The sequence below is a fragment of the Symphodus melops genome, assembly GCF_947650265.1.
Source record: "Symphodus melops genome assembly, chromosome: 10".
Classification (NCBI taxonomy): Eukaryota; Metazoa; Chordata; class Actinopteri; order Labriformes; family Labridae; genus Symphodus; species Symphodus melops.
In genome coordinates this window covers 14,163,151-14,190,559 of record NC_136700.1, presented here as the reverse complement: position 1 = coordinate 14,190,559, position 27,409 = coordinate 14,163,151, and the positions used below count along the sequence as shown (strand labels likewise).

The 27,409-nt window shown below is 40.5% G+C and overlaps 3 protein-coding genes across 6 annotated transcripts in view; 1 reads left to right on the top strand and 2 right to left on the bottom strand.

The window, feature by feature from the left end:
- Positions 1-4,147, bottom strand: part of arap1 (ArfGAP with RhoGAP domain, ankyrin repeat and PH domain 1) — a 44,845-nt gene extending 40,698 nt beyond the window's left edge. Inside the window, exon 1 of the mRNA XM_079353321.1 lies at positions 3,962-4,147. The gene's annotated coding sequence lies outside the window, so the exon portion shown is untranslated. The remainder of the gene's footprint in view (positions 1-3,961) is intronic.
- Positions 4,148-6,947: 2,800 nt separating this feature from the next.
- stard10 (StAR related lipid transfer domain containing 10) lies at positions 6,948-23,456 on the bottom strand. 3 transcript variants are annotated; one of them, XM_079353913.1, is made up of 7 exons: positions 23,379-23,456; positions 20,422-20,596; positions 13,633-13,780; positions 13,381-13,484; positions 9,284-9,401; positions 8,588-8,640; positions 6,948-8,033 (listed from the first exon to the last, which is right to left on the bottom strand). In XM_079353913.1, the coding sequence occupies exons 2-7, from the start codon at positions 20,578-20,580 to the stop codon at positions 7,827-7,829; spliced, it is 789 nt and encodes a 262-aa protein (XP_079210039.1). In that variant the 5' UTR covers positions 20,581-20,596; positions 23,379-23,456; the 3' UTR covers positions 6,948-7,826. The 3 variants fall into 3 exon arrangements, with proteins under 3 accessions (XP_079210039.1, XP_079210037.1, XP_079210038.1); XM_079353911.1 differs by lacking the exon at positions 23,379-23,456 and adding an exon at positions 21,074-21,270; XM_079353912.1 differs by lacking the exon at positions 23,379-23,456 and adding an exon at positions 21,121-21,270.
- A 1,439-nt stretch (positions 23,457-24,895) lies between these two features.
- The window catches only part of clpb (ClpB family mitochondrial disaggregase), a 29,212-nt gene continuing 26,698 nt past the window's right edge, over positions 24,896-27,409 (top strand). Inside the window, exons 1-2 of one of the 2 annotated variants that reach the window (XM_079353910.1) lie at positions 24,896-25,664; positions 25,932-25,983. In XM_079353910.1, coding sequence (XP_079210036.1) covers positions 25,211-25,664; positions 25,932-25,983 — 506 coding nt within the window. In that variant the 5' untranslated portion in view covers positions 24,896-25,210. The remainder of the gene's footprint in view (positions 25,665-25,931; positions 25,984-27,409) is intronic. The other variant, XM_079353909.1, reaches the window with a different exon arrangement.

Sequence of the window (27,409 nt, the reverse complement as noted above, 5' to 3'; positions counted from 1 at the left end):
GGAGTCAGAAATGTTTGGACGCAAAGAAGGAATTCTAAATTCAGTTCAGTTGTTACAGTTCGAACTGCTCCACTGAAAACAAAGGCGACGCATCAATAGTTCTTTTTGATTGCACAGACACAAACTGCATGTCCCAGACAGAGTACAAACTCACTGTTCCTGAATGATTCCACAACAATATGACATCATAAAATAACTGAAGCTAAGTAAACAGAACAGCGTCATTAAGATCACAGCAATATCACCTGCATTCAGCTGATGTTCACCTTTGTGAGGTCGGATGTTTACATTTGTAACCAGTCGGCTCTGGTTGTGCTGTCATTTCGACGACTCATGTGGGGCTACAGGCCACTTCGTCGGCTTCCTCTCACCTTCCTGTGCATGACAGTGCATCAAGTAGAAGCGGGCAACACCTCTCATTGAGCCACATTGTTTACGTCAGGATTGTGTTATTTTAGGATTTAGGAACCCTTTTCACAGGAAAAAAAATGAAAACAGAATGGGATGATTTGCAAACTATTACGACTCTATATTTCATTGAGAATAGCACAAATTCAAAATCAAATGTTGAAACGTGTGTAGACTTTATTTTATTTTTTCTTCTCCTATAAATATGGGACGAAAACAAGAAGTGTGGACTCGGCCGGTATAATGCAACAGTTCTGCATTAAATGATGTCGCATGAAGTTTACGATCTATAATAAACATCATGATGTGGTGATCAAACTGTCTGGTTCTAATTATCAGGATGTCCTTTGTTTAACCATGTAACCTGCATCACATTCAAGTAGGAAGTATCGTTTTCCAAAACGAAGACATTTCTCAGTTTCAACATCTGACATGATGTCTTTTTTTTTTTTTTTTTAATCAAATGTGGACTTTCAATGTTTGGCAAATCATCATTCTGTTCATTAACATTTGACACAACTTTCTCGGACATGGAGGCGGCTGCGGCTCAGTTCTACGAGTCGTTGTCTTTCAACTGGAAGGAAAAGAGAGTTTGATGCCCGGCTCTTGCAGCAACATGTCCAATGTGTCCTTGGGCAAGGCACCTAACCCCGACTCGCTCCTTCTGCGTCGACAGCGGTGTGTGAATGGGATTAGTTACATCTGATGGTCTCACTACATAGCAACCTCTACCATCAGTGTGTGACTGTGTAGGTGTGACCTGCAGTGTAAAAAGAGCTCTGAGTGGTCTGAAGACCAGAAAAGCACTTTACAAAAAGATTTATCCATTTACAAAAAGAGATTATCTTTAGAGGAAATCGTCCAGAGAAAACAAAACAAAACATAAGAACAAAATCACTAAATAAAAAAAAATGTTTGTCTCTCTATTCTGCATGTTGAGGGGAATCTAAGTTTTTAAGTTTTGCATGCTGATTCTCAAGTTGACTGATTTGCGAATAGACAAAAGTTGTTTCCTGAAGAAGATGCTATTTGTGATGGTATCTGTAGGAGCAGTCTGTGACTTCGACCTGAAGATAAGAGGGCTAGTTAAACCCACGTTTGCCCATGTTGCAGTGAAATTACAATAATCCATTCTCAGAGAAGCTGTAGTAGCTACTTGATTAAACGTTACCGTGACCCAGGTGGAAATAGTTTGTTCTCGTCAAGAAGTTTATCCAAAAAAAGTGACATTTTCTTGACCAATTTCTAAACGGGATTGTTTGTCGTTCAGAGTTAACATTCCTAGACGTTTTCGATTCTCATCAAGGTGCATTTCAAAGGACTTCTGTCAAGAACTGACTCACACTCACACACTCACAATGACTCATAAAGCGACCACCACACACTGCTGCTTTCAGCCCACTCTCAATGAGGACTCAATATAGTGACTCAGCCCTGCCAGTAAGGAAATGCAACTGAACAATGTCCACTGACGAACAAGCCTGAGTGTGTGCCTCCAAATCCTCCGGCTGCAACATTTCACAGCAGGATGTTTCCCATGTTGACCAGCCACTAACTAACCACATTTAACCTTTGGGTCTTGACAGGGGATCGAAGTTATCCGCAAAAAGAAAAAAAACAAGAAAAAAAACAATGTCTCGTCTCCAGTGAGTGTGATGGGCCTGCTATATTTAAGACTCTTGTGAAAAAGGGTATTTTGTTTTTTTATATGTTGTATGGCTGCCTATTGGACTTAGAGCCTGTAATAAAGTGTATATATATATATATATATATATATACACACACACATATATATATATATATATATATATATACACAAGAACAAACTGTGGATACCACGAAGTTAAAACCTCTTCAAGAGTTCCTGCGCCGGCCTGACCTTCAGCTTAGTGACAAGCTGAAACTTGAGCATGCTCTTCGATATCTTCAATACTACTCCTTTACAGCTTGGAAAAGCAGCAGCTCAACTAAACGTCATTTACACCCCTCAGACTATAAGAGCAGAACACATTACATCCTCATAATAACCATAAAGTTTAATCCCCGCCTCTCCTATAAACTCGTCGTACAATCATCATGTTGCCGTTTTGATCGAAGTCATTCCAAAGTTAACAATCGTTTGGTAGCTGCACCACCTCACCATTATTCATCCTGCAAACATCAGTGTCAAAATGTTACTGAGAAGGAACTTAGGAAGCTGTCTTTCTTTCACATCATTCTGATACAAAAGCATACGCTAGTGTGTATGTATGTGTGTAGTCAGTTTATGTGTCAATATTAAGTTTGTATCCTAACTTCATGAGCTGGGTGTCCGGGTTATTTGATCCCGAATAAGACACCTGAGGTTTATCCTGAGAAGTAAGTAGTGTAAACTCACCTGGAATAAACTCTTCAGTTGTTCATTTTAGTCATCACTTTGTGCACAACCTGGCTCTTCATACAGCATGTGAACTACAGCCGTCTGGCACTTGAAGGCTAAAAGCAGACATTTAAACACACTTATTTCCTCCTCTGACGAAAAAGACTGAAAGTCAGCAGGGCAATAAATCTGTCAGATATCTTCTGTTTTGCTCTTTGAATCAACAAGTTCTGGCACAGTTTTCTGCATCACCGCTGAATGCATGATCCTGTTTAAGCTTTCTTAAAGAGGGATAAACGCACCCGAGTCTCAGTAGAAATGTGCACCAGAACATCGGACCACATGATTCAGGAGCCCGGCTTCTTTGAGAAAGATGAACTGTGCACATATATTCCAAATATAACAGGCCTATTGAGCAAGTAATTCATGCAAAATGGACTCTATTCTTAGGCTTACCACAGGCAAACAAGTCTCACCCAGAGTGCTTGGGCTCAGGAAAGGGAAACACTATCAGAGTTTCCACTCATCTTCAGAACTAGAAGCTTATTTCAAAGGTTTCACTATTTATCACACCTCACCACTTCTTTGTATCAACTCAAAAAACACATGTAGGAGTAATGCCCCATAAAAGCATCACTGACCGCAAGCATGTATGTGGGTCTCTGTGGGCTGATAGAGAATTTAAAACATCTGGATTTAAATGCTGTATGGACTGAGCTTCACCTGTCCGGCAGCACGAGACGATCTGACAGGTGAAGTCGTAGCTGTGGTTCAAACCTCCATTTCATGCTCAAATCACCCCTTCAACCAGCTTCAAACAAATAATGAATTCCACTGGGGATAAAGAAAAACTTTCCAAAAGAAAGAAATGAGCGGCCAAGCACAACCAGCAAGTTACAATGAACCAGCTGAAGGTGGAGAATAATTTCCTGTTCTTCACTGTTAGGTCGACAACTAAAAGCAGAACTGGACACGACTAACGGATTTATATTTCCTAACATGTCCTCGTTTTGTATGTTGGGTTAATAAGACCTGCAGCTGACGTTGTTTTGGTCGCAGCAGGTCAGGCTATGGTCAGGACTTCATTTTCCCTGTACACTTCACATTTTCAGAGTTTAGGAGACTCTTGTTTTCAACTGTTTTCGGAAAGTTTCTATCTGGGAAAAGAATGATAACTTCTTGTCATGCACTTACCTTTTAAGTCTTTGACGTAGTCTGTTAAACTCACTGAAACCAAATTAAAAGTCGTTTTTTGCAGTTTAACAGGCAGCCACAACTCAGACACAAAGTAGCGGATAACATTTTTCACACGAATGAGAAGCAGCAGCAATAAATAGACAAGTGGTGTTAAGTTAAAGCAAAAGAGCTATACTACTTCCGTCCAATTATTCCAAAATAAAATCTCACATAGATAAACAAGTGATTACAGTTTTACTTTTAAATACACGAACTATGTTTTTCGTTGTGTCTTCGACTATTTCATTCTAACTTTGATTGCGATAAAACTGCAAAAACTTCCGTAAGTCCGTCATGTGACCACAGAATAACAGTGGACAGCCCAGTATTTTCTTGTAAATAGGTCTAACTTGGACTGGGTGTTTTCACACATGGGCCTACTTCTCTTCAAGAATTTCAGCTCACACGAGGCTAATTATGTTAATTACAAAAGGATTAGACTTAGGGTTGGATAAATATACAAAAATATTAAATCGTATACGAAATAACTTTTAAAAATACATATATTAAAGGGCTGTCATAAGAGATAATCACAAAGATTTGTAATAGTGTGATTAACTATTGTAGCTACAAACCACTGGAATAAACCACGGAGGCCTATTCAAAATATATTTTAGGCTTTTTTCTTAAGTTATATGGGAAACTATCTGGCATATTAAGCTACCATGATACAAATTATGGTGATGTTGAAATATGAAGATTGTATTGGATAAATTAAAATTTAAATAGGCCTATGTAATAACAAATGAAAACTAACGAAATTAGTAGACTACTTAAACCAAACGTGCATTTGGTATTCAGCAGGTCTTGGCTGGAGTTCATGGGGACATGTTGCCATGGCTGTGACTATGAACATTTCTAAATATGTTTGGAAGGAGTAGGCGCTGATGGTTAAAGCTGACATGTTGCTGATTTGCCGTTGTAGGCTCTCATAGGAACCAGAAGAGGGCAACCACTCATCAAGATACCATGCCTCATGGGAGGAGAAAAAAAAGCCAAAGCAAGAAGTTATAGAAAGGACTCATTTAAAAAAGCAGACTGGATCAGTAAGTAGAAGGTGAATTCTTTTAATTGCATTTCAGCCACAATGAAGAGTCCAAAAGATGAGAGCAATTGAGATAGGAGGGAGGCTGACAAAAAAAATAACAACAACAGTGCATTGTGATGTACCCGGAGACTCTTTGAACTTAATATATCTTGCTTCCAAGTTTACACATATATAAAAGCTCACATTGTGGCCATACTGCTCCTGTTTTTCACTGTGCTAAAAGGGAAATTGATTTTCTATAAAGGCTGTTATGTTTCACTGTGTCATGTGTAATTCAGTGTAGCCTCTGGGCTTAGTCAGGGGGCCCTGTCACCTGAAGCAATCCATGATTGAACTAGCGACTGTAGAGGAGATAAAAATGGGATTGGACTGAAATAAATGGGGGAGAACTAATGGTTTTGATGAAGAGAATGAAAAAGAAGGAGAAGAACAGATGTGAAGAGGAAAGGAAGAGATGGAAAATAGGATCTGAGGAGAAAAGTGGAAAACAGGATTGATGAAATGCAGAAGAGCAGAAAAGAGAAAGACATGAAAGAGAGCACAGAGAATATGTACTCAGGGAATGAATGAGGGGCAGATGATAACGGGGCAGGAAAAGAGTAGGGGGGAGAAAGAAAAAGGAGAGTGAGGGGAAGAAGAGAGGGGGGCGGGGGAGGTGATGAGTCATCACCAGGATACCAGCCCTGGTGGGCCGGGTTGCTGTGGGGGTGGCAGTGTGACACATATGCAGAGACACACACACAAACTGTGAGGGATGCCAGCCATCATGCTGCTTATATGTCTCCTCCTGCTGTGGAGGAGGATGGAAGACAATACAGGGATGCCACTGGGACACAGAGTGCACACAGACATTAGTGCACTCAGTTTTTCCTTTGACACACACACACACACACACACACACACACACACACACACACACACACACACACACATCCTCACAGGATAACTGAGCAAGAGGCTTCATTAAACTCAGAGGATGGAGGGATGGTTATTTACAAGAGAAGAGGCGTAAACAGACAATACGTTATAGGAAAGGACAAAAAGCTGGTATTGCTCTACATTGGTTATGCAGCTCTCCCGTACTCTTTGGCGTTATCATTCATATTTTATTGGGTGGTGCATATGCAAAGGCGGATGTTGTGAAAGGGGAACATAGAGCCACGATGAATTGCAAGAAAAAACAAACGTTTTTAGTCATTCTGTTTAAAGAAGAGTAGTGTCCTCTTACTGATACACACACTGATCGTTTCGCAATAAATGTCCTCATCTTGGGTTTAACTTGGCGAGTTTGGGACGTAAATATCTAGTTTCCTGACATCCAATTAACAGATCTAAGGGAAGCTGAAAATGCAGCCCTTACACACGTGCTGTATAATCAGTATACTATTCAGTTTCTCTCTATATGGTAAAGAAGAGGCTGACACCCTGCAATAAGTCTCTCTTTCTCTGTGACATGTTTTCGCTCTCTTCTCCGTGTCTCCCTTCACTGCTGAGTCGTTCTAGAGTTGCCATGCCAACAGATTGGGGGATTCCTAAATCTGATCTAGGCCACTGTGCACACAGAGATGTGTATGGCTGCATCTACACACATACTTTCCAGTGAGTGAAAACCCGTTTGTCAATAAAACTGTTATCTTTGGTAATCATGGCTGTGCAGTTTTGGAATCAATGCCTCTGTGTGTGTGTGTGTGTGTGTGTGTGTGTGTGTGTGTGTGTGTGTGAGTGTGAGTGTCTGAAAGAGGCTGCAGATCATCCAGTTGAACAGGTTAGTGACTCTAAACTTATTTTAGCATCAGCCCAACCAGGCAAACCTGCAGTCAGCAACCAAGCAAAGACATGTAAAAACAAAACCCACACATACAGTATATGCAGAATAAATGACTCAGATTACAAGTGTAATTTGAAAACCCTTGTAGGAATCTGTTTTTAATTTTCAAACTCTACATACATTCATACATCTCTAAAATAGAGGAGTAGACAGTACATCTGTAAGTAAAATCTGTTTGTGTGTGTGTGTGTGTGCATGAGGGGATTACAGGTTAGGATGAGGTGGAGTGGGGGTTCCAGCTGCCTTCTGCACACCTGATTTTTTTATTGTGTGCTTACACATAAATGTGATGGAGACAAGGAGTGATAGTAAGACAACTTGGGAATAAACACAAACTGTGTCTGGTGTGGAAATGTACAAATCAATAGTAATAATTGGTAGAAGTGAAGGAGAGTCCAATTGGGGTTGCTTTGTTGATTGACACGTTGTGCACTGTTAGGTTAAGTCTGTAAACATTTTGTCAGTAAATCATAATTATATATTTTGCGACAGCAAACTGCATAGGTCCAAATAAGAAAGCTTTATTATCGCTCTACCATGCAGGAAACATCTCGTTACTGGCCCTTCTCTGGTAACAACGAATAACAATTTACTGAATCGTATGAATATTTCTCACTGCCACTTGTGAGTGGATGCATTAATGTGAGTCCATCCATGTTTCATTTAATATATATGGTGTGTTCATACATTATGAACGTACACAAGGACGGAGTCGGTCAAGGATGCATCTGTCTGTTTGAATGAATGCTTACATATGACTGGAGATGCACCAAACATGGACAGTATGTATGTAAGTATGTGTGCATATACTCTACATACACACACATTTACATATAGAATCACATAAACATAGGTGCATTTATGGATGTGTATCAAGCATGCATGTAACCCTGCATTATTGTATGTGTGTGTATGAATTTATGACTGCGTGTGTGTGAGTTTCTGTTTTAGTCGCTGTCCTCTCTCTCCTGGGTGTCCGCCAGGGAGCTCTCGTCAATATTCTCCAGGCTTTCAGCGTGCTGGATGCTTAGCTCGGAGAGTGGGATGCTGGGTAATGTAGTCTGTTCCGGGTAGAGCCAGGGCTTGAAGCCTGGGTTGTGTCTCTGCTTCCAGTCTGAATACTTCAAACAGGCTTTGTTGATCTTTCTCATGGCCTAAATAGGAAACAAAGACGATGAAAGACAGAAAAACAGTTGGATTTATTGATTTTAGATTCAATAGATAGATTTTTATTGGGAACTAACAACTTCATTAGTTGGTTAACTTGCTCTCAAACAAGTGTTGAATAAGGCAGACCCAACTAAACTCATACACATTCAAAGGAGTGTTACTAATGTTGGATTTTTAAATAGTCAATGAAGCCAAATGAAAATTCAAGATAGCTGATGTTGTATTACTGTGTGGCAGACACAAGCCTTGTTATTTTCAATGGGAGCCGTGCGTCTCCCTGAGCTGCTATTTTTACAACTATTGCCAAGGGAATGTTTTAAACCCGCGTGGTCTCCGGGGGAATCTTTGCCATATCTCATGTGAAAACAAATACAGTAAACAACGTTTGCAATGTCTATGAGAATCTTTTACAAGCATGCAAGCTCTATATCCCTCATCTTGAAAAAGCCCTGTTCTGTGTGTAACATTATTCAACTGTCTAAGGATTCATTCATCAATATACACCAACAGACTCCTTTTTAATCTGCAAATTACTTACACGAGGAGCAAGGTACTGGGAGGACTTGTTGACAACCCACTTGGGTAATGAACCTGTAAATAAAGGATAGAGTTAACACTGGAATAAGACAGAAAGAGTTATAACATGTCACGTCATCGAGGATCAAAAGACAGATTTGTAACCATGACTGCAACGAGATGGCTTTCACACACAGCATACACTCACTCACTCCGAAAGAGTGGTCAGAGACATTTAGACAACCAGTTTGCATGTAAAAAAGGCAGCAAGGTATGATTGCATGGAAAATGAGGAAAAATGATAGATGAATCAAAGAAAAAAAAAAAAAAGATGGAAGGAACAAGAGGAAGGAGGATAGATCAGAGAAAGAGCAAGACAGAGATGGTAATTGTAATTTTATTGTTTTACATCAAATGCTTTGGCAACAATCATTTTTATCTGTTTATGCCATTAACGCACCTTCAACTGAAGCTGAAAGAGAGAGAGAAAGAGAGAGAGGCAGCAGAGTAAACTAGACTCTGTCCTTCATATGGTTTCCATGGCGACACAGATAAAGACAGGAGAATGAATCATTCATTACAACTTTAATCACATGTTATGCACCTGGGAGTGTTTCTGTGCATTTATACCTTTGTGATTAAATTTTTTTTTTCTGTTGCCCTTTGTATGTGTGTTGTGTGTTCCTGTGCGTGTGTGCGTGTGTGTGTGTATCGTTACCTCGTGGATCTACTTGGGCCAGATAAGTGAGATGGCAGCTTTTGGGTCCCTGGCACTGGATCAAGTAGCCTGTCTGAATGGAGACAGCTCGCACCATGTCCTTTCTTGGGGGATACTTCTGTTGAGACAGCACATGTGCACATCAGAATTGACATCAATCTCATTTCCAGCATACATCAACATTACTGAAGGAGAGAGGGAGCCCTATACGATCATTCCTTTATTCAATGCTTTTAATGAAATTTATTGCTGAAAGCAAAAATGCCAAACATGCATCCCTAAGCAGATACACTTAAAATTCACTGCTAAAAACAAAAAAATTGTTTTTTTAAATATCTAACTGTCATCATAAATTGTGCAGGGTTAGCATCAGAGCGTTTTTCTGCTACCTCTCAATTTGAATTTCACGCTTCACAATCATCTCTCTGATGCAAATCCAGTCCACACTATGTGATAAAGAATATTATGAGGGCATCATGTGTCTTGAGATCACCATCGGAGCCACATAGCTCGCTGCAATATCACACAAAGTGATAAGTAAAAACAAAGACAAAGAAACTGAAAGAGAAACATACCACCGAGGAAAGCTTATACTGCTGTTGAGAAAGAGTTGGAGGAGATCAAGAAGTCTCTTAACTTTATTTTGGATGAACTTAGCAAAGTGGCTGAAGCAAAGGCGTAGTGGGCTAAACAGCAAGCTATGATACTGAACCTAAGTAACCTTAATGTAATGTAACAAGAGCTCAAGAATTATTTTGATATACTTATATGAGCTTCATAAAATGGTTATACATTGTAGGTAAAAAAAATAAATATTTGATATCGTTAGAAAACATCAGAATAAAAGTCCACTGATTGTTGTGATATTGAAATATTATTAGTGAAAATTATTTGTATTAGTTTGTCTTCAGAGGAAATAGGTCCCCCTCATTGACCATGACTTAGTAATAAATAAACAGGGCAAATAGAGCGTTAACATACTTATGGTAAAAGACAGATCTCAATATGTACAACTAAATTATGTGAAATCAAATGTGGGGTTCCACAAGAGTCTGTGCTTGGCCCTAAACAGTTTATTTATGTACAAGCATTCAAGGTTTATGATTTTGTTTAACCTAAAAACAGCACATGTGCTAGCGTGTTCCATGTGTTCAGAGGAGCCAGTATAAAATTGGGAAACAGGTATCTTAATAAACAACAAACGTAAGGACACACAGAGGGGAAACCCTGTGGAATAGTTTAGATCAATCTAAAAATGTTTATTCAATAGAATTAATTTAAATAGGGTGATAAATATAAAGAGAACACATGATGATTGGGATCTATGGTTTGTTTTCTTTTCCTGATTCTTACTCGTTAAGTATGAAATACTGGACTTTCGGTTTTTTCTGTCCTTTTGTATGACTCATTTGGAAAGTTGTTTTGCTCCAGTGTGTCGTTAAACAGTTAACTAGAAGAGTATGTTTTGTAATGAGGGTGAGCATAACAAGCCACGATTCAGCTCACGTCCTTTTGGTCCGTTTATTCCCTGAATGTATTTAGATTTAACTTTCATGTGTCTGGATAGATAGAAATAATCTACTGCTACAAAAATCACAAAAGTAAAGGCCAGCTTCAGCCCTCTATTCCTTTGCTGACTCCTTTGACTTTACATCTCTGGCTAATTATTCATGAGGAAAGTACAGTGTACTGCTAACTGGGACAGGCACACTGCAGTGCACTCCAGAAGCACACAGAGCAGCAATCTCCTTCAGAAGTTTTTAAACAGAGGTTTTATTTTGTTCCTAATGTTTTTGGTGCTAGCATTTCTCCATCTAATATCACATTGTAGAACGTTCTGCTGCTCTCTGCAGTGACATTAAAGCATTCATTAATCATGACACAATTCATTGTGAAGGGGACTACAATCTGAGCTGTTTGATCACAAATCCAACGTCATGAAAACTTCATATACGATATCAATAAATTGGGAGAAGTTAAACTGCATGCTTTGGTATTTTGTAATGTTTGTTTCTTTTACATTTTATACTCAACAAATATTTAGAACACAAACATCTACAGCCTCACTAGCAGCTCTCCAAATCTTTCCTTACTCAAAGAAGTGCCAAAATATAATGGTAATATATCCTTGTGCTAATATTCCCACAATTACAGTGTTCGGTAATTACGATGATGTGCAGAGAAGGTATAATGTTGATGTTGATCATGTTCGCCATCATTCTTTAGCTATAAGTGTTTAAATGCTGTGAGTACAAAGTATAGCTGGGGCTGATGGCTCACCATTCAAATAAGGTTTGAATTAGTAAGACCTCTTGATGCAGCTACATGAAAAATTAGGGGATTCAGAAAACTGTGAAGATTTCTTATCGGGATAATTTGGATTTCTGAAACACAGGTCAGGTCAGTTTTACTTTTAATGAGAAATTTGACATGAAGCCTATTGAAAATGATTTGATAAAATTGTTGATTGAAATCCCTGTGCATTGCCTGTCGTCACATGTGTCTAATCTAACTTGAAGCTGTTTGTACAGATGTTTCCTCCTTTTAAGAGTCTTGCTGGTGTTGAACTTAGTCTCAGATGTACGTTGCTTTGGACACATTTGTCTGCTAAATTAAATTGCGGCACTGTTATATCGGCTGCATCCTCTGTGGAACACGTTGGTCTCTGATCAAAATCTCTTCCATCCAATAGTTGTTGAGATATTTCAGGCTGGTATTAAGCTGGGCATGAGACAACAGGCTGTTTGGCTGGTGCTGCAATTCCTGGAGCAATGGCGCCATTGTGGCAAAAAAAGGTACTTAACAGATGACTGATAAAATAGACATTAGTAGTCATTACTTGAGGCCTGCTTTATAAATGTATAGGCCTCTCTTCAAAGCACAAATTAGATTCTTTAGAAAACTGCACAATTTCAAGTTTTGTAATATACATTCAGCTCCGTGAATTAGCAGCTGAACGTCATATAAGCTGAAAACCTTCCCAGGTGTACGACCAAAGTAGTTGAGTTGAGTGTCAAAGCCAGCACAAGTGGACGGACTTATAGCAGTCCAAATGAACTCTACTACAAATCCCCATAAGCTGCAAAGCACAGGTCAAGTTCTCAAAATGTACTTATTATCAAGAGTGACCTTGGCTAATCACAGACGAGAGTCATGCACACACATGCGAAACACAAACACAAACCCACGCACTGTCTATTATGTTCCGAGCCACGAAACTGATGCAGGAATGCGGAAGGGGAGGAGGAAGTCAACAACTAAAAAGTCACATGAGAGGTCTTATCCTTATATAAACATTTGTGTAAAGAGCGACATTGATAGGGGGAAAAAAACAAGGGAGGATGAAGAGAAAAGCAAGAATAAAGAGAGAGAGGAAGGACAGATTGAGAGGCATACAGCTTGAACATCGACTGAGTTCACTTCAAATGATCGATCGTTGCAGCCCATGAGCGAGGTGTCGATTATAAGCCTTTACACAAAACAGTTCTTTAGCACTTCTTCCAGTTGGACAAGGAACAGGGAAATGGAGCCAAACATGAGGCTGAGGATTTTGGGACTAATTCCAAACTGAAAGTCACTCACACAGTCTCGGGTTCTCTAATCAGGCTATCCGTTTTACTGGCCTTTGGCATTCAAATCACTCAAGCTCGTAAAGAGGCATGAGTGGAAACACAATGTGAGTCAACTGAATCAGATTAACTGTCCCACACTTGATGTGAAGCACTTCCAGTGCTCAGTACATCCATCATCCCTACAGGTAAAAGCTTCAGGAAGCGATCTTCTCTTTGGAAAGACGCCAGGCAGACGAAATGGTTCTGTAAAAGATGGTAAGACGATTGACATGACTGATGCAAACACACACAGGGCTTTGTGCCGAAGACTATCCACTAATACATTCATACAATGCCCTTAAGCTTGCTAAACTGGATCAGCATTTATGACGGCTAACCCGATGTGCACTCATTTCTAAATGTGCCATGTGTTTCACAATGCACCTATGAACACACTTGATAGAGTTATAGAGGGGTGACTGAGCAGGTTCCCAGCGGAGCATGCATAAGTCCTGCATGCATATCTGTGTTAATGCGTATACTCACGGGATGTTTGACCGAGTAGTTCATGATGATGTAATCCTTCCCGATCGGCAACCAGGAGCGAAGCGTGATGACATCGCGGTTCCTCAGAGGTGACGGACAATGCCCTGTGAGCAGACGAGACAAATCTGTTGAACTGAACGTTGAAGAGCAACAATGCACTGCATCCGTGCCTCGGCCTCCTCTCACAGCCCCAAAAATCAAATGAATGCTTTTGTAAACGTTTTAATGCGACCGTGTTCGGCTGGAACATACATGAGTAGTATCCGACATCTGCATTGACCGTAAGTTTCCCGATATCGAAGGTCTCGATGACGTTTGTGTCCCATTTCCTTCTGTACTCCGTGTCATGGAGCACGTCGTACATGTTGTCGGCTGATACCTCCTTACACACCATCCGACACTGAGGAAGAGAGAGAAGCACACTGTTTATTATTTGGCATCCAAATATGTGCACAAAGCTAACTGCGAACTCAACTGAGTCTGGGAGATATTCAGCATACATTTCCTATAAATAAATAAAGCTCCTGCACAAATCCTTAAATGTTTCATAGCTCAATACAACGCAGGCCATGAAGCAGTAAAATCTAATAGATTTCAATGAAGCTGCATCTTATAAATACACGGACACAGTAGAGAAGGAGATCATTGTTGAAAAGTGAACCGTCCTGAACACATCGACGTCAGAAATTAGAAACTGGCATGTAAACAGCCAGACATCAGATGGTCACGGAGTGCCAGAGTCAGTAAAGCAGCGGTGTGTGTGTGTGAGCGGGAAAATATTATGAGGGCATCAAGAGACGGACCTCAGACAACAGATGAGTCATTACCAGAACGAAACCGCTCAGTGGGGAACAACACAATCAGTAACAGTGCACGGAGAGACAGACAGCACATTCACAGCCTGTCAAACGGTCAGTCGGTGTGAGTGATGAGTGCCAGATTAAAAAAGGAGAGCGTACGGGTCCCCTGCTGTTTGGACTAAACTATGAAGAGAAAAGTTTAGGGTTTTTTTTAAGAGACAGAAATAAGACCTAGTTGTTTAACACTGAAACACAGATTCAATAAAACATTAGTGAAAATGTAATCTAGGACAAAACAGGCCAGCACACAGTTTGGATCCAAAAAATCTAAAAAGAAAAACCTCAAGGGAAGTTAAATAGATACAATTCAAAACTTCAGTCTCAGAGGATTTTTTTTCTCCCCCACTTGTTGATTTGGAACATCTTCAGTGTATGTGTGTCACATTCGATAAATAAAACCATGGGGACTCCTGCCTATGTCAGCTTTGAAAGCGATGACACTGGTGTAAAGTCAGCGCTGCAGGCAGGCCCGGAGTAAAGCTGTTACTACAGTTACAATTGCCATGGGGGACTGGTCTTAATAAGAACAACAAGGAGAACCAGAAGAGCCACATGAAGGAGAAAGACAGATAATGAAATAGGAGGATGAGTGACACACGTAAACTAGGAACGAGTGAGAGGCACGGAGACACTACGAGAAGAAAAAATAAATAGAACAAGAGAAGACGAGTGGATGAGACAGAAATGGGCCGAGGGTGGTTGTCTGTCCCCGATGATTTCAGCTCCCATTATGAATCAGCCCAGAGGGTTTATGGCTCAATCTGCTTTGTCTCCTCTCCCACTGTTCCCCGAGGGCTTCACTTTAAGAAAATGATCACAAACTTCGCTCTCCAACTGTCTGTACTCTGTACGGCTGCTTAAACGGGAGACCGTGTCACTGTATGACAATAAACAGCTAGTGAACAGCACAGTGGCGCTAATATCAGCAGGCTAACATGATCTGACAATGATACAGCAGGTAGAATGTTTACCATCTTACTTTAACATGTTAGCTCACTACTTAAGGGAGAACTAGATGAAAGAATTTTCCATCCATAGAGCCATCTTGGCAAATACGTGTTTAGGACATAAAGATGTTGAGAAGCATTTGTTAGAAACAACATCTAAAGTGTCCATGTCCATTCTTGTCACACTACCTCTGAATAAATATATATAGGCATACATACAGTACAGCGATACATTGTGTATATATGTAGGTAATTCTATTACACACTAATTCAGCGAGGTCAACAGATGAAGCACGGAGATGGAGATGAGAGAGAGTTCAGAGGGGTAAAACACAGAGTGGAGGAGACAACAATAGGTGTGTGTTTGCTGAGTGTAGACACAGTATATACAGTATGTCATGCCTGTCTCGGGCCACACTGTGCCCGCTGCCCACGCAGAATAACCAATGACCTGCGATGCCTGCATCCACCCCCTGCAGTTCTCCCAACCCTTTCTCGCTCACTTTGTTCTCTCTCTCTCTCTCTCTCGCTTTATCATCTCTCTCTTGAAAATCTGGAACCTCTCTCTTCATCTTCTTCTCTCGGTGCTGATTGTGGAAGTCAATTAGGTATAACACACACACACCGATATCTATCTATCTATCTATCTATCTATCTATCTATCTATCTATCTATCTATCTATCTATCTATCTATCTATCTATATGCATATGAATATATGTAGGGGGGTGGGGGGGGGGGTACATTTGGGATTCCCAGCTGGTCTGCCCTGTGTGTCAGTAGGAGAGAAGGTAAACCCCAGTAGTTGCCAGTATACAAATAGCTGTGTACAACCTTCTGACAGCTCTTCCAATTATGTAAGCAAATAAAACCAACCACACACTGATTAACATGCACCCACATGTGCGCTGTGTGTGGCGGAGTCATGTGCTGACAAATGATATATCATGATGATATCATGATGGCTGGTGTGAGTGATTACAGCTGTGATATGGAAGTCATTATTGAGGGATACGTCATGGGGGGATGATTACAATGATAACGAGTCTGCTGATAATTACTCCCCTAATGATAATGATGATTGCCCGCCTGTTCTCTCTCACTCTCTGATTTCGTGTGCGTCGCACTTTGTCTTTACAGACACTTGTGCCATAATGTGGAGGCTAGAGGAAGGAGCGGAGGAGAGCTTTAAGTCTCCAAACTCACATTAATCATTCCACATGCATCAGCAAAGATGCATGCTTTTATATGGGCTATAAATAGAGGAGCCGTCTCTGTGGCATCACTGCATACCCCACCCTTACCAACACAATATTCATGAGCACGATGCATACACACAGCTACAATAAAAGTTAAAGAGGACATATTATATCCCCTTATCCAACAGTCCCCTGTGCTCTAAATGAAACATCTGTGCTGTGCTTTGGTCAGAACATGAGTCAATCACCAGAGGAGGTTTGTGGCCCTGTATAAACCAGCTCTTTCAAAACGCTGTTTTGGTGTGCATGTCTCTTTAAATGCAACGAGTCCCCCTGAGTTTTCCCAGTAGACATCACTTATTTGCTAGAATGAATGAAAATGGCTGACCTGCGCAAAGTTTTGCTGTACGCTGGAGGTGGAGTCATGGGTGGAGCTACGGGGGGATTTTTTTTTTTTTTTTTTTTTTTACTAGAGCCCCACTGTGATGTCACAAAGTGAGCAAATTTGAAATGTAGCATTTTTCTCTGTGTTGTAAGACACAACCATATAAAAACATTTGAATTAAATCAGGGTTTGGATGAAATGAGCTGTATGCGGTTGTCTGTATGCAAAAGAAAGAGACAGAAAGAGAATAATGCAAAATCCAGCGCCTGTAACTGTTATATTTACATAAAGATAAACTGCCGGGACAAGAGAGATACCCCACCCCAACTTTAAACGTCTGTGTGCACTTTCTACTTCTGTGTTTGCAGAGCTGATGTGAGGAAAGACACCTGTCCTGCTTTAAAAAGCATGAATAAGCAGAACCTTATCCTCTGCGCACACACACATTTTTTTTCCCCCTGCTGATGCAGACGTGATACACCTCTCCTTCGGCACACACAGGACTTACCCGGAGGAATCACATGGGCTTTAAGCAATCCTGATTGGCCACTTTTCTACCCAACACTCACACAAACACACACACAAAGAGCCTGTGTCACAGGTAAAATGATAGGGCTCTGGGATAGAGGGAGTTTGGAAAAGCCTGTAGCACCTTATGCATACAGAGACACACCCAAATACACACAGCACATTATTTAACAAAGTCAACACCTGGTGGCTTGCTCGTGCTCCTCAGACCCGGATACACCAACAGGAAGCACGCCACAGATATTTAGCTCGAGGATAATGGGCTTAGCTCCTCTGTCTTTATACAGGAGGAGAATGTATCCCACAGCGAGTGACGTTAACCAGATGTTTATGTCAGGTCCCATCAGTAAAGCTCTACTAAGTGTCGAAGTCTGTCGGCTGTAAAGCCTTATCGGTTTTAAAATGAAAGTGACAAGACTTTAATAAGTTTTGTATTGAATTTTGTGTCACTCCATTTTTAAGGTTACATTTAAAGCTAAATGAAGACGAAAGTGTCCCTTGGATCTATCTTTTCATTGAGACAGAGATCACAGAGATCCTGAAGACATGCTCCTTGTTGTTTCTTTGCACATGACTTGGCCTTTAGCTTATTCTTCATCTATAATAATCTTTCTTTCCACAATTACTTTTCAAGTTTAAACAATTTCCACAGGACGTGTGGAACAAGTCACACTGTTTGACTACTTGTCTATGAAGAATGCCCACATTATACACTGCAGCATGTGTATTTATTAACTTTTAGCAGACATGAATACAATCTTAACTCAAACAGGAATTTTCAGCCAATCAATGTTGAGAAGAATCAATAAAGTAAAATCAATTATAACTGCGCTCCGACCATTCTATTTACTTTAAATCAATTATTCATGACTGATTAACTTAATTATGTTTTTTTTGAACGGTTTAATTAGAAAAGGACGCTACACCCCCTCTATATTTCAAAACACTTCTGAGTGAACCAATCGTGTATTCAATGGATTTTTGTTTTGTAGCAATGTGCTGTGTAGAGTGTCGAGTGTGTATTTGTCCGTCCTCTGGCTCTTAAGACACAAACAAAACATTATTAATGACTGCTGTCAAACATAATAGGTTTGATGGTTCACGGCAGTTTTTCCACAGCTTTGAGTGACCTTGCTGTCCTGATGACACCTCGGCACCAACTCCCAAGACAAACACATTTGTGACAAACTACCACAGCTGCTATTTGGCTAGATAGCAAAGTCATCAAGTACTTTTACATGTTGGTCCAATAAAAACAAAGAGCAGGAACTACAGCATTTTTGGTACAACCTGTAATTGTATTATGCAACATGAATGAAACGTGGAATGTTCGACAACATCATTGAAGAGTGCACATTAGCTACAGCTCATAGCGTCAATGTGTTTTTGCTGTTATTTATGTTTTACATAAGAACTTTTCTTCACCAATAAATAGGAATCAATAGATTGGAGGGTAGTTGATAGGTAGATTAAGCTTCATCTGACAACATCAAAAAATGTTGCAAAAGTACAACTATTATGCTCTGGATTCCCTTCAATGGGTAAAATGTGCAAATATTGAGTCAAAAAGTATTGGTTGATTATTAAAAAAAAGTCTTGTTTTTTGCGATAAATAAATTCTGACTTATGCAATGTGTTTGGTTTTTTTGTTGCAAAGGCTCATGCTCATTGTGAAATCACATTGCAGTTTATTGTGCAATCTTTTTTTTATATAGAACTATAAAAGAGTGCACTTCTGAGGCTAGTTGATGATCTAGATATTAAAATATACCAATAATAGCATGTCAATCACACAGCATGCACAGCAACCTTTTAAACCCTTACAAATGCATTTGCTTCACCAGAGAACAATTCTTCTTCATCAGTCCACACACTTCGTTGGCACTACTGTACACCGCAACCAACCATAATGCAATCCAGGAAACCATCAGCCCACTGCTGACCCCTGACCATCAAACTAGCCTTTCTCCAATTTCTCTCTCACCTTTAACTGCTGCTCTCCCTGTTACATGATTACAGAAGACAATTAGTAAAAAACAGGAGTGCTTATATGACTCTGAACCAGCCTATAGCTATTGCTCTTATGACGATTTCGCTTGTTGTGTTCATCTCTATAAACAGACATCGCTATGCAAAATAAATAAAAATCTGCTCCTTGAAGTCGTTTCTGGACTCCAACTCCAGTCTTAATTTGCCAGTCATTAGAGAGTATTGAATATCACAGAAAACACAGTGTGTTCAGCTTGTTTCAGGTATTCAGCTTTTCAAAAGGTGTAACATAAGCTAAAACCATACAACAAAGTTCAAACTGGAATCTAATTGGTTCTTTGCCAATTTGCAAACTCATGTATTGGAACCTGTGTTTGCCTGAAAAAAAGAATTCTGACATTTAACTCAAACGTTATTCAATGAGAAGCAAGAAATTCTAAGAATTGAGTCTGTGATACTAAATAATTAATGTATCCCATTTCACCCGTTCCTTTTATTGACTTGTCAGACAGCTGACTCCTGTCACCTCTATTGTCTACTTTGCTTTTCCAGGATGTTTTTTATTTACTTTCCTGAGTGCTACATGTCTGACAGACTGCACAAAGTGAACCGACACTTGTCATCACTACCTACAGTAAATATGCTCTTTGTAAGAAAGTTGAAAATAGTTTCACTCGCAGACAGGATAACACGTAACCTCCCACTGAGCCTGCTCTCACTTCTGTCTACAGTGTGCATTAGGCATACAAATTCACAAACCTAACACTATACACACTTATAAATAGATCTAGAATCTAACACAGGATGCATTAACTCACCAAGTGGAAAGACAGCCTTATTGTACAACACTAATGTTACTCATACTGCACGTAGCATGGGCCTTTAATGTGCTGTATTCAGAAGTCTATGCACCAATGCAGCATGAAGCAGTGTTGCATGGTAGCAGTTTGAATCACTTGGGAATTTGCCAACTGGGTTATAAAGTGGTGGTTCTCCAAAACCTTTTGTGTTGCATTTGGCTCTCCAGCTTTTATTATTCATGTGGATTACATTATTCATCTTTAAGTGAGTATCCTACACCAAACTTATAGCGTGGCGTCTTTTGGAGATCAATGCATGTAAATACTGTCTAACCTTAAATTTGTGGACGGACTTCCCCTCCTCCAGACGCTGGGTCCACACCGTCAGGCCCTCCTTGTTGTATTTTATAGTCCAGCCCTCCTCGCACAAGCACTCCGATTTAAAGCTGGCGAACGCCCGATCGTCCGGGATGGTCACAGTCTGGTCAGACATGGCTCCTCACCGAGGGCTGGAGGTGGGAAGAGAGTGTTGTGCTCGAGAGACAAGTTGGGTCAAGGGAAGAAAAAAAAAGAAGGGAGGGCAAGAAGTACAGTAAAATGTGTCCTCGTCTTCTGTGGGAATAACTTAATCTAATTCAATTTCCTCCTCGCAAGAAGCTTGTAGAGGCTGCGCCGTGTCTTGTGACGATCACTGTGTGTGTGCGCGTGTATGTGCGCGCGCGCTCGGGGAGGTACAACAGCCGCAACCCAGCCCGCACAAACTAATCAAACAGAGGTGGGAGTACCGAAGCACACAGCTGAGAGAACAACGAGAAAACAAAAGTGTCCAATAAAAGAGAATGGCGAATCAAATGTTGGCTCTTAGCTGCTTGCGGGTGGATGAATAAGTTTCAGCAGCCCTCAAGCATATGTTTCTGTGTCTCCGCCTCTCGCTCCACGTTTCTCTGTCTTTCTCTCCGTCGCCTTCTTTATCTGTCCTTTCCTACCTGTATCTCTCTATTTCTATCGCGAATGTGCTCTTCCATGGGCTTACATCAGCATGCAGCAGCTCTCCATCTCTGCAACGCTACTGAAGCAGGTGGCGTAGGAGATGCGGTGAGAAATAGGAGGAAGAGGAGGGGATGAGGAGAGGAGGGGATGAGGAGAGGAGGAGAAATCATGCTCAACGAACAGGCAGGGCGACGCAGCGGCTGCCACGACGGAGACGCCTCCCTGTGCTGCCTTCAGGTGCTCCCTGTAATGTTTTAAACTCTGCCTGGAAAAAAACTTTCCAGATGGAAATACCAAGAGGATTTTCAAATACTATCTTTGAGTTGCATTATTCTTTGTTTTAGTGTTGCTGCTTCACACGGTAAAGGTAGCCAAACAAATAGATAGGAAAAGTTTCTACTTTGGCTAACAGGCTACAGTAATTGTAGATAAAGCAAAAATATCGCCTGTCATGTAACATTGGGCAAATAAAATGATACCATTAAGGAAAGTGAAACTTATAGGTGGTTTTGGCTTCCATATCTGTGATGTTAGTTTTTTTTAAATAAATGATCTTACTGTCTAAACTTACCGTTTGAAAGTAGACTAATAATGCCTCTGAGGCATATAGTAGACCTCGATCAAATTAAGGACAAACTGAGGTTGAAAGGTAGGCTAGTCTTTTATTTAACCATAGGACTAATTTTCATTACGTGTCCCTCTCAAGTTGTAGCTCACACGGAGCGGAAAATGTGTGTACGTTTTTTGCAGAAAACGTTTATGTCCAGGCAACTCTTGAAGGGCATATCACATTCCCGATAGTTTTTGAATGCACCCTGTCAATCCTTACCATGATGCATACACGCGCAATTTATTTAGTAAATGAGGTTGTAATGTAGCGGGGTCGCGCGTTGCTCCTTTTGGCCGACGTGCGAAGTTGGCCTGTATGATGTGACAGTCCTCTCTTGTGGGTTTATGTCTGAACTGAACACTGAAGTTTCCTTTTCGGCTACAACAAGGCAAAGTCACCTGTTGGCTATAGCCTACTACTACTACTACAACTACTTCTACTGAGAACAATAGACTAAAGTGTTCATACATTTCTTACTGGACTAGTTTATAATGTGTCATGGTGTAGGATAGCCTGCTATATTCTGTCAATCGGAGTTATTTTTCATGAGCCTCCTTCGGTTGGCTGTCCCTCATGTGTTGGCGTGTGTAAGCCCATTATTGGCCTGCTTCACTCTATTTCATTTGTGTGTTCTCACGACGTCTAGATGTATTAATTATCTGTAGGTCTATTGCAACTCGTATACTTTCTTTATATAATTCCATAGTATTACTATGGAAAAAAAAGTTTCCTACTATGATAGTAATGATAGAAAACAGGTCTTGCAAGTCTTACATGTGCGAAATTTACTCTTGTGTTGGGTTGCAGGTTGGTTACTATACAGTGTATACTGAATGATACTTTTTTATTTTTAAGGAATTTAACTAATCTCTCCAAAGATGCAGTTTCAACTTTGTGTAGGATTAATGCAACGTTTTAATAAAACCCTGAAATAAATTAAATAGGCTATCAACCTACCTTGAAGTATGACCTCATGTGATGGGGGAGTGACTTTTCCTTCCAAGATAAGGAATAAATGACATAACTAATTACTACATTGCAGTGGTTAATTGAACAGAGTGATACTAAACAAATTAAACTAATTGGTCCAGCCTGAGATTTTCCATCTGTGAGGCATCAAATTGCTGCCTTTGTTTGTTGTAAGATACTGTATCTTGTACATGTCACAAACACACCTTTAACAGGGTGAAAAATAAAAACTATACATAATTTATGAAGAACAGGAAAGCCATTAAATTAAAAATATGAGAATTAGTCTATCGTTCTTTATAGTTTGCTGTCTGTATGGTACAGTTTTGTTTGTGATGTCATCTCACTGCTTTTGTAGCTCCCATAGCCTTTATTTGCAGGTGAAAATGGATTGACAGAGGTGGGGATTACTTGAACTGTGTTTGTGGGTGAGAATTAAAATATTGCCAGGAGTCATCCACACTGACACCACTGTAGCATGGAGAAGATATGCTGTTAAAGGTGGAATTGGATTTTTGATAGCTCAGCAAGATGTCCCATGATTCACGACTGGTGAGGGGCAAGCCTGCTGCCAGTACACAACATTCCCACCTAATAATTTACAGCTCTACTCCATAGCAGGAGGCACTTGCATGCATGTCAGATTGGTTCTGCTAGTTTCTCAGTCACAGGAAAATGGCACTTGTGAATTTCTTTCTGGAATACAATACTACAATATTCACCTTATGAGCTAGTAGTTGTGAATGCAAGTGCCTTTAAGTAGAACCATCAGATTTCCTCCAGCCCTCCTGTTGCTGAAGCACCTTGAAGACAGAAAATATTCATTTAAATAGACCAGCTTTTATTTCATTTTTCTACTCTCTTTCCCTTAACTAATCCCATTAGAAAAAGCTTGTTGTTGAGCTTACTGCCAGTTTACAGAACATCAAATGTAGGTGCACATTAAAACACAGGATCTGATGCTGCTTGGTTTCAACATGTTTATTATGTTGACCACGTGGATGATTTTCTCTGTGCACAAACAGTAAAACAAATGAAAACATTAAACTCTTTAAATTATAATACCAAAAAAGTCAGAATAATCCAAATTATAGTCTTATCTTAAGTGTATCAAACTGCATCAATAATGCATCCACGTTGTCATGCATCCTGTTGTTGAACATACAACAGGAATGTTGGTTTCTTTGTTCTTCAGTCTTTCAGACTTGGTTCAGAGGGATAAGGGGGGAGTTTGAGGTATGGGGACAGGCTTTTATAATGTTGGGGATGTGGCTTACACAGGTGTAGAAGTCAGGTATGGTGATGCTGATTGAGTGGAGCTTGTGATTTTAATACCATTCATACACATTCATACAGCAGCGAGGAAGCAGCAGGAGCAACATGGTGTCTTGCCCAAGGACACTTTATGTGGCTGCAGTAATTGGGATAGAACCCGGCCTTTTGGCCAATGGCGACCAATTCTACCAACTGAGCCACAGCTGTCCCTTTATTTAAAATGACTCTCTCAAGATGCTCCTTGATGCTAAAGACAAGCCGGTGCATTGTTATGAAGTTAACAGGATAGTTTTTTGGAACAGAAAGACTGATAGTTTCCTCTTAGATACAACCCTGCTTTGGAGGGCATCAATGTGTGGAAGACAGCTTTCTTTTGTTAATCATAACTGGGCCTTTTTTATTGGTTGGCCTTTGAAAAACTTACCATAAAATAAAGTTAACAGGTGTGACATTATACAGACACCTGGTAGATTATAGAATAATTAAAGTTTAATAAAGGGGGACTATGTTAAAATAGATTTATAATATTAGTATAGCTAATATAGATTGTTAATGGCATATATGACTTAACAATCTATCCAGAAAATCCTTTTTTTCTCCTAAAATTAAAGACATTTGATGAAATAAGGACATTGGCCTCTGCCTTTAACCTTTTTGCCATGTGCTTTACTGCCATCTGGTGGCAATAAATGACTTTCAAAGGATAAATAGCTACACTGTCAAAAACACTTGCATCATCACATTTTCTGTTTAGGAAAGGACCAGAAAACCCAACAATGATGGTGTCATGAGATGTGCTAAGTTTATACAATACAATACAACACATTGGTCCTGTAAAAAAAAAGAAGAAAAATTAGGAAAGCTGAAAGCATTTTTATAATTAATGGGAATCATTTCTATAAGCACATTGACACATTGAGCATGCGCTGAGGTATGTGGACACTGCATTCCTTTAGCCTACCTTTCTGTCAAATTATTAATTACTTAAATTAATTACAGTTCATCCGTTCAATACATTGAACAAGGAAGCATGCCCGGCGCAGACAGTTTCAGTAAAACACAATTTCCCAGAATGCACCGCGCCTTCCAGTGACATCCATGCGACGATGAGGTGAAGTGGTTGTTTTCGTTGTCATAAGGTACCTGTTTACAGAGGTATAGCGGCAGATACATCGGTAGAAACGCCGTGTCCCCGAACTGTAGGGCACCAGTTACCTTCTGGACTTACCTCTTGACTAAGACGTTCATCCTTGCCTCTGTTTACGGTAATTTTACCACCATGTTATCATCAGTTCCCACTCGGCTAATTGCACGAAGGTCGCGCAGCCTGTCACCGTGCAGCCGCGTGCTCCAGACCAGTGCGGGCGGCGCTGCATGTCAGAGCATCCGGGAGACACCTAAGGAGACCAACCGTAACCCCATCGTTTCCACCTCCCGGGTCTCCAGAAAGAGTATTTTGGCTGACGAAAGTGCCAGTTGTAGTACCAATGTGAATCCGTCGGTGCAGTATCACAACCTTGCCCCTAGATGGCTGTCCAACCTGGAGAACCGCCGCAGCTCCTGGGCGGCTCTGGCCAGCAGAGGACGCGGCACTAACCAGTACTGGGAGGAGAGCGGTGGAGGTGAGGGCCGGGGGACAGGTGGAGGAGCCAACCGGGCAGGAGCGGCCTCTGTCGGTCTTCTGTCTGCTGCAGCCGCTGCTTTCTGCCTGAAGAAAGATTCAGATAACAAAGGTATGCCCAATCAGCGTTGTGCTGTCTGAATTGGTATTATTGTTTCGACTTTATTACGGAAGCCATTCACGAGTTTTGGTTGAAAATTATCCTAAATTAATATGAAAGTAACACAAAATAAAAACATTTTAAATTGTCATAATTCTCAACTGAGTGAGGTAAATACAAAGCAGAAATGGATTTGGACACAACAGATAGTATTGGTAAATCCACTATGAGCTACTTTGTTCACAATTTCTACTTTCTTGTTTCTTCTGCAATAACAAGGCGATGCACTTCTGGAAGCAGCAAGGACCAATAACTCTGAAGATGTGGCAAGGTAACACAAACACACCCATGCATTGACAATCTGAGTGAACACATTTTACTCTCTATGTGTGTATGTAACGTTTGTCTACTTTTACCCTAAGCATACAGTCTTCATATCCAGGGCGGCAGTAGCTCAGTCTGTAGGGACTTGGGTTGGGAACCGGAGGGTTGCCGGTTCAAGTCCTGGCACGGACCAAGTCCGGAAACTGGTCTGGTAGCTGGAGAGGTGCCAGTCCATTTCCTGAGCACTGCCGAGGTGCCCCTGAGCAAGGCACCTAACCCCAAAACTGCTCTGGAGCGCTCGCTGTGGGCAGCCCCCTCACTCTGAGACCTCTCCATTAATGCATGTCACTAGAACCCTGTTTGTGCATGAGTGTGTATCTCGGCCTATGTGTGTGTTAGACAGAGTGTAAACCGAATTTCCCCTCGTGGGATTAATAAAGTGTAAATTATTATTATATTTACACTTTGTGCACGCTTCTTTTACTCAATTAATTCTATGAAATGACTCTACTTTTATTTGGGACAGGTTTTCATGCGACACAGGCCTTTATTTATTTTCAAACAACACTCGTTAACAGAAAATATGAGAAAGAACATATCATTTAATTTGCACTTACTCCGGAAATAATGTGTAACAAATTGAGGATATGGAATAAACAAGCTACAACTTCATAGTGCTTTGTAAGTCTGTGAGACTGAGTGCTGTGCTGGCCTTTAGGACTGTGTAAGGAAATGTTGTTTTTGCCATAAGTTTAAGTGTTTGCACAAGAGGTGGAAAGAAATGTTGTCTAAATGTTGACGTTTATTTCCATCTCTAAAGCCAGCTCGAGCAGCAGAGTTCTCCCCGTCCCTCCTGTTTGGCTGTTTAGTCTTAATCGAGCAGGAGACTCTGAGAGGCAGTGTTCACTCTCTGTTAATAGACATGCACATTTGAATCAACAGATGACCTTTAACCTTCTGGACACATGTTGAAGGTCATCTATACTTTTAGTGTCTTGCTCCATATTTTTGTTCCGCAAACTAATTCAACACTAAATGCACATGTGCCTAAACTAGAGACCTGCCTTTATGCTGCATCACCAGACTAGCAAAAGGGATGGGGCCTTATGTTGGGATGGGCTTTAATGGAAGTTTTATTCAAGTTAAATGAGAAAGCACTTAGCTGTCTGATAACCATTAATCACACCTATGTAGTTTTCTGCATCAGTGTAATGCAGATTTGAGAAAGCCAGCGTTTTAAATCACCAGCAGTCGTAGTACGACCAATCACCACTAGGTGGAGGAAGAGCAGCATCTGTGTGTTTTTAACATCTGTCTGAGGAGCAGGTGGTGGCAGGATGGACTTCTCTTACAGCGCACACACACATTTCAACAGTGTGCATAGATTCATTGCTATGGTTATTGTTGCTTTTATATTTTTATTTTAGCTTGGT